General features: G+C 37.0%; 1 protein-coding gene and 1 pseudogene across 1 annotated transcript; one reads left to right on the plus strand and one right to left on the minus strand.

Moving 5' to 3' along the window:
* Positions 1-12,923: 12,923 nt before the first annotated feature.
* Positions 12,924-15,269, plus strand: LOC110759393 (zinc finger CCCH domain-containing protein 8-like). Its single transcript, XM_088244477.1, has 5 exons — positions 12,924-13,074; positions 13,782-13,870; positions 13,964-14,173; positions 14,317-14,351; positions 14,442-15,269. Exons 1-5 carry the CDS (start codon positions 12,924-12,926, stop codon positions 14,581-14,583), a joined length of 627 nt encoding a protein of 208 aa, XP_088100603.1. The 3' UTR covers positions 14,584-15,269.
* A 219-nt stretch (positions 15,270-15,488) lies between these two features.
* LOC148292871 (uncharacterized) lies at positions 15,489-16,218 on the minus strand (annotated as a pseudogene).
* Positions 16,219-17,194: the final 976 nt, after the last annotated feature.

Genomic DNA, 17,194 nt, shown 5'->3' on the forward strand with positions numbered 1-17,194 from the left:
CAACACTTTTGGACGATGGTATGCATCTCCCTTAAGACGCTTTTGGCAATTGTCCTCCATCTCGCTTAAGACGCTTTTGGACGATGGCCTGCGCCTCTGTTAGGACGCTTTTGGCTTTTCTCTCAAACACTTCTTGAATGAAGACTCGAACTTGTATTGATGTTTATTGTGATTAAATTGCTTTATTGAATTGAAATAAATGGATGAATAGCTTAAAAAATATCGGAAGTAGCTTTTTCTTCAACTGCGGAGGAGATGGCTCAGTCGCCTGCTATGGACCGAGTTGGTAAGAATGCTTCATGGTTAGTACCTTCACAGGTGATGAGCATTCCATTATCTCAGAATTTATTTTTCCTCCAAGGTATCAAGTGAATAGCTCCATCTACCCTCATATCAGCTAATCATGTAAGGAACTTCCCAACTGGGTTTCATCTTCTTCGATCCTTGCCTTTGCGCTGAAATGAAAGCTTTTCCAAGCAAAGGTCCTAGGTTGGAATTGTCTAACTTTGGTTCTCTTGTTGTAGTAGGACATCAACAGTTGCTGATAAGCTGCTATTCGAACAATGGCCTTTTCTCGTTCTTCTTCAAGAAGGTGTTGCTGATAAGCTGCTACTCGAACAATGGTTTTTTCTCGTTCTTCTTCAAGAAGGTCAAGGTCGATCTTCATCGGCTCACAGTTCTAATCAACATTTCCCATCTCAATACTAATGGATGGAACAGTGATATGTGGGGGAATTATTGTTTCAGTTATGTAGGCTAGGAAAAATGAGGTTTCGCCGATTGATCTTCTTTTGGTAATGCGACAAGCCCATGGGACTCCAAGTAGCTCATCGACATACTTTTCCTCAGCGCCTTCCAATCTTTTCTTTAGGCAATCTAGCACAATCTTGTCAGATGCTTCTGCTTGGCCATTACCTTGCGATATCTCAAAGTTGATAAGTGTTGCTTGATGCCAATGAACTGTGACCCATTGTTAGTGATCAGCGACTGCGGGCAGCAAAACTGGCATATGATGTTCTTCCGGACAAATTGTTCCATGTCAGCTTCTTTAGTGAAGGATAGAGCTTCGGCTTTGATCCATTTAGCAAAGTAATCAGTGGTGACGATCATCATGTCTTTCTTGGCATATGTCGGCGGCATAGGACCCACTAAGTCAATGGCCCATTGCATGAATAGTCATGGGCTATTCTGCGGGTAGTACACTTCGGCTGGTAGGCTTAGGACTGACTTGTAGCGTTGGTATTGATCATATCTTTTCACATACCTTATAGAGTCATAGCGCATGGTAGGCCAAAAGTGGCCTATATTGAGAGCCTTCTGGGTGAGTGACCTACCCCATGCATGATTTCACATTCTCCATCGTGGATTTTGCTGAGCACTTCTAGAGTTTGTGGGTACTTTATGCATATGAGGTGAGGACCGGAATATGATCTGCAAAAAAGCTTATTGTCCTTCATGTACTACCTTGTGGCTTTCGACTGGATCTTTTTGGCTTCAGACTTCTCTCTTGGCAAATTTTCGTTCACCAAGTAGTTGATGATGGGCTCTTGCCAGCTGGGGTCCTCATCGATCTGCATTAGGTCCGGCTATTATGCCTCTTCAATTCTTAGCTAATCAAAGTGCTTGACCATAATTAAACGTCTGAGTTGGGTGTCCAACGTTGATCCTAGGCTTGCCATTACATCTGCATGTGTGTTCTCTGCCCTAGGAACTTATTGGATGGTGAAGATAGGGAATGCCTTTAAAATCTCTTAGACTTTGTCAAGAAACTAGATCATTGTTGGGTGTTTCACCATGTATTCTCCTGAAGCTTGATTGGTGATCAGCTGGGAATCTAAGTAGATGGCTTACCTCTTGATTGACAGTTCTTTTGCTGCGCGTAGTTCAGCGAGCAATGCCTCGTACTCTGCTTCGTTGTTTAAGGCTGAAAAGCCCAATGTGATGGCTTGCTCCAACAAAGTTCCATCCGGTGTGATTATAACGATGCTTGCTCCAGTTCTCTTGTGATTTGATGCTCCGTCTATGTACAACTACCACATGTCTTTGGGTAGGCCTCGTCTGCTCTCGAACTTTCCTTGTTTTTGTTGACAAGCTTCCTTTGTTCGGCTGATGGAGTGAATTTTTGCAATGAAATCTACTAAAGCTTAGGTTTTTATAGTAGTCTTTGGCTGCTAGAGGAGGTCATACTGACTCAATTCAATAGCTCATTTCATGAGTCACTGAAAAGCATCAGGATTATGAAGAATCGATCTCAAAGAAAATTATGTCATGGCAATAATCCGGTGAGCTTGGTAGTAGGGTCTTAACTTTCTCGCAGAAACTACAAGGGCCAAAATGAGCTTCTCCATTTTTAGGTAGCGAGTCTCTGCATCGAGGAGAGCTTTTGACGTGTAAAATATTGGATGTTGGGCCCCCAACACTTTTCGGATGAGAGCTGAGTTGATAGCTGAGTCGGACACTGCCAGGTAGGCGAACAGGTCCCTACCTGGCTTGGAATTTGAAAGCAGGGGAGGTGAAGTGAGGTATGCCTTCAAATGTTGAAAGGCTACTTCGCACTCTTCATCTCACTTGTCTCTTTGTCTTTCTTCAAAATTTTAAAAAATGGCATGCACTTGTGTGTGTGGATCTTGAAAGAAATTGGTTGAGAGCGGCTGCTCTACCTGTCAGACCTTTTATCTCTTTCATTGTGGCAAGCGACTTCATGTTGAGGATGGCCTTGATTTGATTTGGATGTTCTTCGATGCCTCTTTGGGTTACTAAGTATCCCAAAAATCGGCCAGATGAGACTCCAAATGTGCACTTGATCAGATTCAACTTCATGCGGTATTTACGAAGCAAGCCAAAGGCTTCGGCAAGGTTCTTGATGTGATTTGCTTGATGGGGAGATTTGACTAGCATGTCATCCACGTAGACCTCCATTGTCTTGTCGATCTGCTCCTTGAAAATCTTGTTTACAAGCCTCTAGTACATTGCTCTTGCATTCTTCAGCCCAAAGTGAAAGAACTACGTGTGGCTTCATCCCTCAGTAAGGGTACGTAGGCAACTTAGGCTAACTTAGGTGCAGCCGCAAGTTTATGATTTGTTTGTTATGTTCAGTTTTGTAAAATTGAAATTGCTAACTTTCTTATGTTGGTAAAAGGGGAGGTCTGAAACCCATTGAAACTTTTGCTAATTGGTGTGTGGTTTATAGAATGTGCTTGCTGAACGCTTGGGAAGTAATTGTGTTTGTTATGTAGGTAGATTTCTGGGTTTTGAGCCTTTTCAGAGGAGACTCTGCCGGTTTTCCTGTAGAAGTCAAAAAAAGGTATTTTGGTCATTCGTGCTTGATACTTCCTAGGTGTTGGACACACACGGGATTCGACACGGATTCTAAAGTGGAATTTGGGCCGGGTCCTTTCATAAAGGGCATGACTTTGTAGTAATAGGTACCTCTTTCGATTATGAAGGAGGTCTTTGCTTTGTCACCTTCATGCATCATGATTTGATTATAGCTAGAGTAGGCATCCATGAAGCTGAGCAGCTGGTTACCGGAAGTTGAATCTACGAGCTGATCCATTCTTAGCAATGGAAAGTTGTCCTTTGGGCATGCCTTGTTGAGGTCGGTGTAGTTGATCACCGGTAGAGAATAGATATCGAGCTCTATTGTGCCCACGGAGACTGTGGTCGCCCCATTGAAGCCAGTCAATGACCTGGCTATCTTGTTGAACTTGGTCTCCATGCCCATCTGCTAGACAACTAAAAACTGCAAGATGATAGCTGCGCTGCCCTCGTCCACATGAAGTCGGTCAATCACGACCTATGCAATCTGGGTACTGATGACGAGGGAGTCGTTGTGCGGTAGATCAAGCCCGGTCAGGTATTTCTTCTAGAAGTTCATCACATGGTCGTCTTTTATTTCTGGGTAGCTAGTTAAGACTTGGGAGATCATAGTTGCCTGCTTAATCTTCCTCTTCTTTTCCTTGCTGGTCAACCCGTACTTCTACAAATCGGCCAGTATTGTGTTAATTCTTATGACCTTCTAGGTAGGTTTCTTGCCTGCATTGTAGTCCTCAATGACAGGACCCGACCTAAATTCTATTTTGGAATCTGAGCTGAACCCTGTGCGTGTTCAAAACCTGGCAAGTGCTGGGCACACCTGACCAAATTGCCCTTCTAATTAAGACCCAAAATTCACTTTCAAGTTTGACTGCTGCCAAAAATTCGGCAGAGTCTCCCCTGTAAAATACCCAATTCCCAAAAATTTCCACCTGTACAAACACAATTCTAATATCCACAACTGTTCAGCTTGCACAAAAATAGAATTCATGCAACCAAACAACCAATCTTTATGGCCTCCTAGGTTAATTTTAGAGCTTTCTAATTACTTTAATTTACAAGAATAGCAAGATCATAGCAGAATATCCTACATAGTGGAAAATGATGAGTGATGGGTGATAATCGCCTTGTGGTGGTGCTCTGGTACACGACTACTGCCTGGGGGCGCAAAATATTTTAAAGTGTGAGTAGACAAAATAAAGTTTTGAAAAAATAGCATATTAACATACTAACCCCACTGTTAAAACCATTTAAAAATTCAATTATATCCATGTTCTATATTCGTACAAGAATTAAGACATGCATATTTATATACATATAATTGATCATGCGTTCAAACAAAACATCAAAACCTTTTGAAAGCATTGTAAAGAAATAATTCATTTCCACCTAGGTGAACCCATCATATATCCGTCAATTCCATGATCTTATATTCATTTCCCACATTATACCGTCAATTCCTTGTGTCACATAATGCGACACATCCTCGCAGGCCTCGGTGACACAAAGTCAACCCGAGCCGCATTCCTCGCAAGACCCAGGGGACACTTGGTCAACCTAAGCCGCATTCCTCGCACCTCACAGTCCGGATATCCCTAAGACTCGTGGGGCAACTGTCAAACGCGCGTTAACTCAACTGAAGGCAACTAGGATGTCCGTGAACATCATTATAACCTAAGGCAACAAATTATCCGAAGGCAACATTTTGGGTACCTACGGTGGTTTAAAAACCTTTCCTGGAAAATTATAATTTTATTTCTCATTAAATCCTTTAATCCTGTTATCACTTCCTTTTCTACTTTCCAAGCTATTCACATTTTAAACATAAACAGAATTTAATAAAAATATTTGAATTCAAACTAATTGCTTGTAAAGCAAAACCATAAATAATTCATTCTAGAGAAATAATAAAACTTTGACCGCATAAAATTCATTTATAAAACAAAAGTCCACTCACTGAGCGTTCGAGCTAGTATGACCCTTTGAAGGTCCTTCATACTGGTTCAATAAAACCCGAGTACCTATTTAAGCAATTAAAAACATTTAATTAATAAAATAGCTCAACCATAGATATTTAATCAAAACCCTGATCCCCAGAAAGTTTTGGGTTGGGATTTGACAATTTTTACTTGAAATTGGGTTGGTTCTTTGAGGGAAATTTCAAAGGGAAGGTAGGGGAGTGTTTTGGGTGTGATTACACGGCTTGGGGTGGCTAGAGTTGGCCGAAAAACTTGCTGGAATTTCTCGTTTCAAAACAGCCCGTTTTGGGCTTGATTTTGGCTCAAATTTCTAGCTTAATCGCTTGGAATCAAGGCTAGATATGGGTATATGGAAAGATGAGAGAGAGATGAAGAGTTTGCAAGTTGGTTTAATCATCAGAATTGGTGGCTGGATGGAGGAGAAATCTTTGTCTGAAGTTGGCTGCTCATGGAGGACGCGAAAGAGAAGAAGAAATCTGGGTTTTTTGAAAATTGAACTTCGAAAAATTTACGATTATGCCACTAGGCTTCCTTAGATCATAATTTCTTTGTTATAACTCCAATTTGAGCCCACTACGTGTCTACGGACTCATCTCGACGTGCTCTACGCAACGGTACAACTGAAATCCCAAATTATTTCCTGAACAAAAAGTCAACTTTTTAAACCATTAAAATATTCCCGGGGTAAATTTGTCTTTTACTAGAATAAATTAATAATTAAATATTAATTTAGGATTGGGTTATTATACTCAATTTGCTGGATAGCCTTCTCTGACCAGCTCCTTGAGGTGCTTTTTCCAGGCATAGCAATCGTTTATATAATGCCCATGAGTTCCATAGAAGGCACAGTACTTGCTAGAATCTCTCTTCGTTGGATCTCCTTTCAACGGTGGTGGTCTCTACAGCCAGGGCTTGTCTTTCACTTGGGACAAGATTTGATGTGTCAAGTTGAAGAATTTAGTGTAGCTCTCATCTGCTGAGGCACTCCCTTGAGGTTGTGACTTGCACTTTCCCCCATGGTTCCTACTACTGGCTTTATCACCTCTCTAACTTGCTTCCCTAGGTGGTTGGTCAGCTTGCTTGGTGCATAGGGTTCTAAGGTCATGAAGACCTTTACCAGATTCTGGCTGAGAGCAATGATCAGCTCGCGTAAAAGATATTTACTGAGGTGATTGTACCACATTCTTCCTTATTGCTTTAGTCCATACAGGGACCGTTGTAACTTGATTGAATACAAGCCACATAGTTTTGGATCATTCGCTGCAGGCTTTTTAAATCCTTCAGCAATTGTCATATAAATATCATTATCAAGTGAACCATATAGATATGCTGTAACGACATCCATAAGTCGCATATCAAGTCTTTCTATGAAAACCAGGTTAATCAAGAAACACAATGTAATTGCGTTTATCATGGAGGAATATGTCTCATCATAATCAATTCTGTGTCTCTGCAAGAAACTTTGTGCTATGAGACGTGCTTTGTATCTTACGATCTCATTTTTCTCACTTCGTTTTCGTACAAACATCCATTTGTATCCAACAGGTTTTACACCTTCAGGAATTCAGACTACTGGTCCTAATACCTTATGATTTTCCAATGAATTTAACTCTGCTTGGATAGCATCTTTCTATTTTGGCCAATCATTTTTATGTCAACATTCTTCAATCGCTTTTGGTTCAAGATCCTCATTGTCTTTTACAATATCTATTGCAATCTTGTATGCAAATATATTATCAATAATCACTTTCTCTTTATCCCAGCTTTCTCATGTACTTATGTAATTCAAACTAATCATATCAGACATAGCTTTGGGTGCATATGCCACTACGGGGCTGTGTCTTTAACAACTTTAAACTGATCAATTATTGTCTCTTCAAGAGCGCTTATTTGGTTTATAATTTTATATTCTTCTGGAATATGCACTAGTGTCTTTTTCTTTCTGGGATTTTTTTCTTTAGCACCTTCAGGACGCCCACGCTTCAGGCGTACCTTTCATGTATTATCATGTTGTCCTTCATGGATATCAATCCTTGCTGGAGTATTTACAGCTGGTATATAAGACTTTGTTACTTTCTTTGTATCAGTAAATGCGTCCGGTAATTGATTTGCAATTCTGCAAATGAATTATCCTTTGAACTTTATGTTCACTTTGATTTGTATGTGGATCAAGATGAGATAGTGATGATACATTTCATGTAATTTCACGCCATTCTTCTGGAAGCGGTACTTTTTCTCCTTCTTAACGGCAGAAAAATTGTCTAATTAAAGTGGCAATCCGCAAATCGGGCTAAAAACATATCACCCGTTAAGGGTTCAAGATATCTAAGGTTGGATGGAGAATCAAATCCAATATAAATTTGAAGACGCCGTTGGTGCCCTATCTTAATTCGTTGTGGTGGAGAAATTGGAACATAAACAGTACAACCAAAAATCCTTAAATGAGAAATATTGGATTGTTGTCCGAAAACAAGTTGTAATGGAAACTATTGATGAATAGAACTTTGACGAATGTGTACTAAAGATGCAGCATGTAATATAACATGTCCTCAGGCAAAAGTGGGTAATTGTGATTTTAAAAGCGGGGGTCTAGCAATCATTTGAAGGCGTTTGATAAAATTTTCTGCTAAGCCATTTTGAGTATGAGTGTGTGCAACAGGATGTTCAATATTAATACCAATTGACATGCAATAATCATCAAATGCTTGAGATGTGAATTCATCAGCATTATCAAGACGAATAGTTTTAATGGGATAATCAGGAAATTATGCCCTTTATTTGATTATTTGAGCAACAAGTTTTGCAAAAGCAATATATCGTGTAGAAAGTAAGCAAAATGTGACCATCTAGATGATGCATCTATTAATACCATAAAATAATGAAAAGGTCCACATGATGGGTGAATAGGTCCACATATATCTCTTCGGACTCTCGTAAAACATGGGAGATTCACCCACAACTTTTACCGGTGATGGTCTAATAACAAAGTTTCCTTGTGAGCAAGCGTCGCATGGACAATCATTATATGAAAGAATCTTCTGGTTCTTCAATGGATGACCATATGAATTCTCAATTATTCGACGCATCATCGTTAACCCTGAATGGCCAAGTCTATCATGCCAAATTATAAAAAGTTTTGGATTGTTGAACTTCTGGTTCACCATATAATTTGATTCTATTCACTTATGGTGGTATAATATAACCCCGATGAGGAGGCTGGAAGTTTTTCTACTACATGCTTTTAGCATGAGTTAATAGAAGTGATACGAAGATATTCTTTGTTACCCTTTATTCATAGTTTCAATGTGAAACTATCCTTAAAACTTAGCAGATTTCTTATGGATCTAACAGAATAGAAAGTATTTTTTATATAAATATTTATTCCACTAGGTAATATTATTGTTGCTCTTCCGGAGCCCTTAATTAACTTGGCAGTACCTGAAATTGTATTTACATTGGCTTTAGCTAATTTAAGTGCAAGAAATATTTATTATCTCGAAGAATCGTATGCGTCGTTACACTGTCTACTAGACATACATCTCCATCCCATATCTTGGAATTGCTCAAGGCATTGAGATTTTCCATATTTCTTCATATAAGACAATAGGAATCATTAGATCATGGATCCATCTTATTGAATTAAAAGCATTTCACACAAAGTACATGAATTGAAACACTCAGCACACGACAAGCCTTTTATTTTAAAGCATTACACATGAAAATGTAGAAATTTGAACATAAAACATAAAGTACAGCATAAAGATCAATATAGAATGAATCAAAACATTCATGTCATTAATGCCATCATTGATAGCCTTGTCATCATCATTGGCATTTCCTTCATTGATTGTGAGATCAATGTTTCCACTTGTTTCCATAAAGAAATCAGAAACCTCTAAATGAATGATGTCTATCGGCACATTGAAATCACGAAAAATGTTATCGAAATCAGTATAGTTTGTTTCTTTCTCTTTTCCCTTTCCCTTAATTGATTCTTGATATAGATTAACAAGATGTTTTGGCGTACAATATGTACATAATCAGTGTCTTTTTATTCCACACTTGTAGCAAGCATCATCATCTTTCTTTTGGGAATTATGCTCCCTTTTCCTTTTCCTTTATTATTATTCCACTACTGGTGGTATGATGTGTTTTACTTGTTTGAATAACTTCCTTAATTTCGGGAATTGTAATGACCATGACAATGACCTTGGCCACGCCCACGACCGCGTCCACAATCGTGCCCATATTTTCTTGCATTTGCTTCAGGCGATATTCTCATTGTATTCGCTTCAGCGATTGGTTTTGAGCCAGTTGAATCGGACTAAAGATTTTTCATTAAAAGCTTATTATTTTTTTATGCAACAAGGAGACATGAAATCAGTTAAGAATATTTATTAAATCCCTTTTCTCTATATTGTTTCTGTAGGAGCATATTGGATGCATGAAAAGTTGTGAATGTTTTTTCTAGCATATCTTATTCTGTAACTTTATCTCCCCATAAGGTTAGCTGAGATACAATTTTGAACATTACTGAATTGTACTTATTTATAGATTTGAAATCCTGCAGGTGCAAGTTCATCCAATCATATCGAGCCTTTGGAAGTATTATACTCTTTTAGTGGTCATGTATTTCTTCCAAATTTTTCCAGAGAACTGTTGGATCTTTCACCCCAAGATATTCAGTTTTCAATCCTCCAAGAAGATGATAATGAAGGAAAATCATTGCTTTCACGTGATCCTGCAAGGATGCTTGATTTCCTTGCTTGATGGTATTTCCTAGGTTATTCGCATGCAGATGAATTTCCGCATTGAGAACCCATGTTAGATAGTTCTTGCCAGAAATATCTAGTGCAGTGAAATCAATCGTAGCAAGATTTGACATTGTTGTATATCTATAAAGATAGTGTTGAGGCCCAAAAAATCTAGAACAAAAAGTCTCCTACAGATAGAAATAAAGAATTAAAAAAAATAACAGTATGCATCAATAATATAAATGTTTAGGATAATAATTTTAAGTAGATGATTTGATTATAATATGTATTTTATGTACTTGAAGCTACAAGGTCAAGTTTAATAAAATTTAAGACTTCTGGCTCTTAAATTATCATATCATTCAGAACTTTTGGTTCTAAGAGTATTTTAATTTTAAACTTCAGGTTTAAATCATTAGGATATAAACTTCAAGTTTCCACTCAATTCAAAATAAAATTCAATTATTGTAAAGGTATTCATGAATCATGATATTACAATTATCATTTTAGTTTAGAATTTTGGGTTCCAAGGATATTGGTCTATGAACTTCGAGTTCATATATGATAAAAATTCATCTTCATCATATCAATATTGTAAGTTTATAGATAAAAAAAGCTGATATATTTAAAAACAATAAGTGTGTTATATATAAGATAAAAACCCTGCACAAGCATTAGATATAAAAATGGATGATATAGAAGATTCATGCTTTGACATAGCTTCCACCTGTATCAATTAACATTTGTATAGCTATATCTAAATGAAACTTGGTTAGTAAAAATAGCACTCATATTAATGATTGAACTAGTAAATATAATAAAAAATGGAATATAAATTTAGAGGGAAGAAAATTATACCAAGCTCAGACCAAGATCCTCGGGTGGTTAGAGACTCGTGTTGATAACGTGATATAAAACTTAAAGACTTATGGAGAAAATTTCGAAGAAGATAATAACTATAGAGTTGCTTTTCTCAAACTTGTAATTTAATTCTCTTAATGCCTTGTATTTATAGACAAAATAGAGTACAACTATTTACCACACTTAACAAATATAATATAAGGTAAATTACAATCACATCATTGTGGATAAAAACATAGTGGCAGGAATTGTGAGAAAAGTATATGGTGGGCATTCATATTAATTAGATTGATTTATAAGGCATTCTCCAACCCATTTGGTCTTAAACCCAAAGTTTCCTCCTTCAAAAGTAACTATTTGGGTTTTGCCCGGACTCAAACCGTTTTTTCACTCAACCCTTCAGACTAAAATTTTAAATTTGCAACTTTATTAAATTTTTTAACAATGGTTTAAATCTAATTTTATTTTTTATAGATAACTTTTGTTCATTTAATCTTTTTAGATAACTTCATAATTTAATTTTTTGAATAATTTAACTTTAAAAAATTGAAATTTTAAAAATATAATTCTATTTGAGAAATGGTTGGGTATTTATAGAGTTTGGAGTGAGTTTTGAGGTTGGATTTGATTTAGATTAATTTAAAATATTATTTTAACCGTTTGATTTTTTTAACCGTTAAAATAGCTTGGATTTAATATGGATCATTGGATTTGGGTTATTGTTGGAAAAAAAAAAGGCACGATACCAACACGCGACAGTTGGCGTGTGACAGCTTCTGCGGCAACAACAGCGCGACACCTGGCATCCATTGATTCCTCCTTGTACATGGGGTGTGTCAGCCTTGAGTGGGCTACACCAAAAAGTTTTATAGTCCAGTTTGGCCCTAAGTTTGGGTTTTCCCAAATTTTGGCCCATTACTTTTCTTAAGGCATTCTCCAACCCATTTGGGGCTAAACCAAGATTTTCCCCCTCCAAAAAATAATTACTTGGGTTTTGATCATACTCAAATTGTTTTTTTCTCTCAACCCTCCAGACTCAAATTTTAAGTCCGCAACTTTATTAAATTGTTTAAGAATGATTAAGTCTAATTTTTTTTTAGGGATAACTTTTCTTCATTTAATCTTTTTAAATAACTTCATAATTTAATTTTTTGAACAATTTTACCTAAAAAAATTGAAATTCCACAAATATAATATTTTTGGTAGATTATTTGAGAAATGAGTGGGTATTTATATAGTTTTGGGTGAGTTTTGGGGTTGGATCTGATTTAGATTAAGTTAAAATATTATTTGATCGTTGGATTTAAATTTCAGTCTTTGGATCTTTTTTTTTATCGTTAAAATAGCTTAGATTTAATATATATATCGTTGATTTAAGTTAATATTAGAATATTAAAAAAATAAACAAATAACATATAACATCACTACAAGCCAACATTTGGCAAGGCAGCATCTTCAATAACCAGCACATGGGCTGTTGGTAGGCCCCAACGGTGAAAGCTTGCACATGGGCTGTTGATGCAGCAGGTGGGCTCCAATAATTTTTTTTTGGTCTAGGCAATAGCTAGAGTGCTATTTGGCCACAAGTTTGGATTTTCCCAAATTTTAGCCCCTTCAATTTCTTGGGTTGGGAGAGGTTTTGGGAAATAATTTAGGATTTTTTGGATTTGACCTCATGGGTTAGAGATTACTTAAGTTGGGAGAAAAATTGGGCTATAATTTGGGATTATTTGGGTTTGACCTCATAGGTTGGAGATAGCCTAAGACCATCTCCAACCCATGAGGGGCTAAACCCAAATTTTCCCCCTCCAAAAAGTGACTATTTGGATTTTGCCCGGACTCAATTTGGGTTTAACAGAAGTAAAATTGTTTAGGTTGAAATAAAATTACCCCACTCACCCCCCAAAATCCAACAGTGACAAAAGTTGAAACGGGACATGTGTCGTGAATCTGATGATTTCACAGTTTCTAGGCATCTGCATATAAACTTGGGATTTACATCTCCAAACAATCCATGTCGAGCCATCTCTACGGATACGGGGCCGCACAATCAGCTGCTGCCGCCCTCTCCAGCGTCTACACCTCACGTGCCCTAACCGACCTGACCCTCCGGTGCCTTTCCGAGTGCGACCCTTCGACCTCCGCCACCGACGACCATAGCCAAAGTAGCTCTATGTATCTGGCGACGTCGCATTTGATGTCCTAGTCTTCATGGCCATCTCCCAATGTCGAGCCCGGCGTTCCCGGCGTGAAACGCCCCTCTGAAGGTTCCTTACTCTCCGCTCTGCTCTCTGTTTGGTTACTGGGAAAATTTCTGATGTAATTGTTTATTGTTTGTTTGAACTTTGATAAGAAAGTGAGAATCTTGAATATGGTTATGATTTAAGTTCATTGCTTTAATACAGACGTTTACTGGAAGTTTCTAATCGTAGAATCATAGAGATCAAAGAGTGGGAATGGAGTTGCTGCTTTGATGCATGCATACATTGCTTAAATTAGCTTATTTATAAGTTAATCTTGTATGCTTTTTAATTTTAGAAATTGAATTTGTTGATCATAGATTGCAGCTGTTTGTGTGCTATTGTCTATTTTATTATGATAAAGAGACAAGTTATATTGCTATAACATAACAGAAGTTTATGATTGGTTCATTAGGTTCCACATATCGCTCCATGATTGGTTCATTAACTGGACATGGATTCTTTTCCCTTATTTTATTTTATTTTTTATGTTGCAGTACTTTATAAAGACTCAAAGATGCTAATTTGGTATGAGGTGCAAGTTCAATCGTCCGAAGGACAAACTGGCTGCAGATGATATGTGGATTTTTCAAGAGTTAACTGTCATCTGGACCGATTCCCTATTTTATTATGATATGATGCACTACTCTGGTTTTTGGTTGCTTCAGCAAATGCTGATGTTTTTGCCTTACCTGAGAGGCCTTCTGAACCCCCATGTGCAGTAAGATATATTTCCATTACATTTATTGTGTGCATTATCTATCTATCTATGATGTAGATTTGCTTATATTCCATTTTCATAATTTTTAAACAGTTTCACTTGAAAACGGGGCAATGTAAGTTTGGTGCAACCTGCAAATTTCATCCCCCGAAAGATATCCTGATACCATCAGCGGAGCAAGAGAATACAATTAGAGAAACTGGGACAACTATTCAGCTGGAGGGAACTGGATTTGCTGTGAAGCCTCCTGTTTCATTCAGCCCTGCACTATCATTTAACTCCAAGGAGCTTCCTGTAAGACCGGTAAGGACGAAGCAACACATGAGCCTCTTATTATTCTATTTGCATTACGTCCAGATTTTTAGTTACTTCTTTTTTCTTTTGATTTAACAGCTTTTTGATGTTGTAAATTTATGTTGATCATGTATATCTTTTGCTTCTAACAGGGTGAACCCGATTGTCTATTCTACCTAATTGGAAGGTCAGCATATGTATAGTTTTGTTGACTTATACTGTGATAAAAGTAAAAGATGACTGAGAATTCTTAAATGACTTTTGTTTTCTAAATCAGTTGCAAGTATTGGGTCACTTGGGCACGACTTAAGAGAAAGAAAAGGCACTATGTGACGATCTTGTTGCTGCGTCCACCACGCACTCAGCGCAGTCGGCAATACCTCCTGGGTGAGGAGAAGCCCACGTGGAGAATTTTGTAATTGGTAATGTCCAAGTTTGTAATCAGTGATCTTACGGCGTGAATTCTTTGTAAAGTACTGCAACATAAAAAAGGGCATTCATTTGATCCACCAGTACTTGGCCTCTTTTCCCGTGCATCAAGGCCTTCATGCGATTTGATAATCAACTTGAATTGAAATTTATTGAGAAAATTCTCAGTGCAGTCAGGACCCCAAATCAGACCAATGCCTCTTTATATTTGAAGAAAAACCAGGAGTCATTAAGGGATCCGACCACATCATGTCACCAGGAACCAAGTTGGGACCTCCTCATGGAGTATCAAGATAGGTCCCAACTTGATTCTTGGTGACGTGATGTGGTTGGATCCTCAATGAATCCTGGTCTTTCTTCAAATATAAGAGACATTGGTCTGATTTGGGGTCCTGACTGCACTGAGAATTTTCTTAATAAATTTCAACTCAAGTTGATTATTAAATCGCATGAAGGCCTTGATGCATGGTAAAAGAGGATATTACTGATTACAAAATTCTTTGCTAGCGGGATGCGATTTGTGAGGTTGTACCCTTATCCTCTGTTTGGATGAAGGAACTGAAAATTACATAGAATTCTAAAATGATGGAATTTTGATCTCTATCATTTAAATTTCAGTGTTTGGATTTATGTATGTCGGATTTTGTAAATGATAGAAATTTTAGTGTTTGGATAGCTCATGGAAATCTTAAATGTTAGAAATTAAATATTTTATTAAATTGATAATTTATTTCTAACTCATGAACGACATTTGTATCAGAAAAAAAAAAAAAAAAAGAAACTCACAACCAACATAGAATGTATTACTCCAAATGTAAAATAACATATTGTTTGATGAGCTAAAGAGGTCAACAAATTGAAAAGAAAAAAAAACATAGCATATTAGCAAATCAATTCACACCCACGTGCAATAAACATCAGTAAGATACTTTTGTTTTTCCTCTGTTGGGAATGCCTTTAGCATATGAAATTGTTTGTCATTTTCTATTAGCCAAGCACATGGTTTGAGTTGTTCATTTTCACTAAGACTTGATATTGCTTGTACTTCAGCATATCTCTATTGGATCAAGGTTCTTGATATTAGCACCGATAAACTCTTCAAAGGATAAAACCGTTCTAGCAATCGAATCAGCAACAACATCTTTGAATGCTCCTCTTTTCTTTATAGAAAGAATATTAGAAGAATTTAATGCACAATTTCTTTTCTTTTGATTATTTGTTGAGTTTGGTGAAATATCATCAATAAGATGGATATCTTCTAAAACCTTGTGTATCACCATCCAAATCAACATGTTCAACTTCATTGGTAGGAGGAGTCATAACCTCAGTTGCATCTGCATCTATTTCAGCACTCCCCTCCAGTAGATCTATCTTTGCCATACAAATCTACTATATCTTCTCAATTTTCAATAACTTTAAATCGAAAACCTCTAGCATTGTCATGAGACTACCAAACAAATAGTCAAAGTGAAACAAGAAACTAATAAATATTTATACAGATGCACATGATTAAAAAAAATAGCTTTAATATATTTACCTTCACATATTCTTCCCGAACATAATCTTCATCCACACTTATCATCTTTTTCCCAACTGAATCCACTTTGACTTAATGTAATGAACATGCCTTGTACTCTTAATATACATTAGTTTTTTTTTTTTTTTGGTCAAACCTCTCAATATACTATAGTTGATAACAATCCAGGAAAACACTTAAGGGCAGGGAGGAGCAAACACCTAAACTCGTTAATATGTGTGGCAACATATGCTCGAACTATTGGGAAGAAAAATATATAAAAGACAAGCAAGAAGAGGATAAACAGAGAGTGAAAAACTAACACATCAAACAAATTATTTTTAGGCAAAACCATATTCCATATAGAAAGCATAGAAGACAAAAGCATTAATAAGCACAAAGCGATAAAGCTAAGAAACATATATAGAGCTGCAGGAAAACATTGCACACCAATATCCACGGGCACATAGTTTTTTTGTTAAAACTTCCCAAAATCCAGCCATAGTGCCGCAAAGATCACAACATTCATTCATAATAGATTCAAAAATTTAGTCAGAATCACCCAACTGTGATATCCATTCAGAAATCATGGTACACCTAAAATAGAAAAACATGAGTTGACGGGGAGAGAGATAGGCTTGAAGACTAACCTTCAAATTTGATGCATAGAGACAACATGTAACTCAAGAAGAACTCCTTCTCCTTCCTTCTTTGGTTGTAGCTTTGAGATTTGGCAAAAGATAATTTTTGTAGCTGAGTTTTATTGTGAGTTTTGGTGCTGGGAAAAAAATGAATTCCCGCTCTATAGAAATTGTGAAATTATGCCTATTTCGGTGGAAATTAAACTTGGGAATTTGATGTCCAAATTTCCACGCTTTTTTCTACGCATCATTTAATAAATTTCGCGCTTAAGTTGCCAAACATGGGAATTATCAATTTCTCCATTTAAATTCCCCGCTTTCAACCAAATTCTGAGTTATTTTTCCTCATCCAAACTGAGGGTTAGGGTTTTGCATGGAATTCCTACTTAACTTGTTGAGGAATTTAGCGTGAGCCATTTTTGGGGCACTAGTCATCCATAACAT

Source organism: Prunus avium, chromosome 7 (genome assembly GCF_965620075.1).
Source record: "Prunus avium chromosome 7, drPruAviu1.hap1.1, whole genome shotgun sequence".
Lineage (NCBI taxonomy): Eukaryota > Viridiplantae > Streptophyta > Magnoliopsida > Rosales > Rosaceae > Prunus > Prunus avium.

Coding starts and splice junctions, on each gene's coding strand:
- LOC110759393 (XM_088244477.1), top strand. CDS start 12,924: ATGTCGAGCCATCTCTACGGATACGGGGCCGCACAATCAGCTGCTGCC. Junction 13,075..13,781: donor CACCGACGACCATAGCCAAA/GTAGCTCTATGT, acceptor CTATTTTATTAT/GATATGATGCACTACTCTGG. Junction 14,174..14,316: donor AGGAGCTTCCTGTAAGACCG/GTAAGGACGAAG, acceptor TGCTTCTAACAG/GGTGAACCCGATTGTCTATT.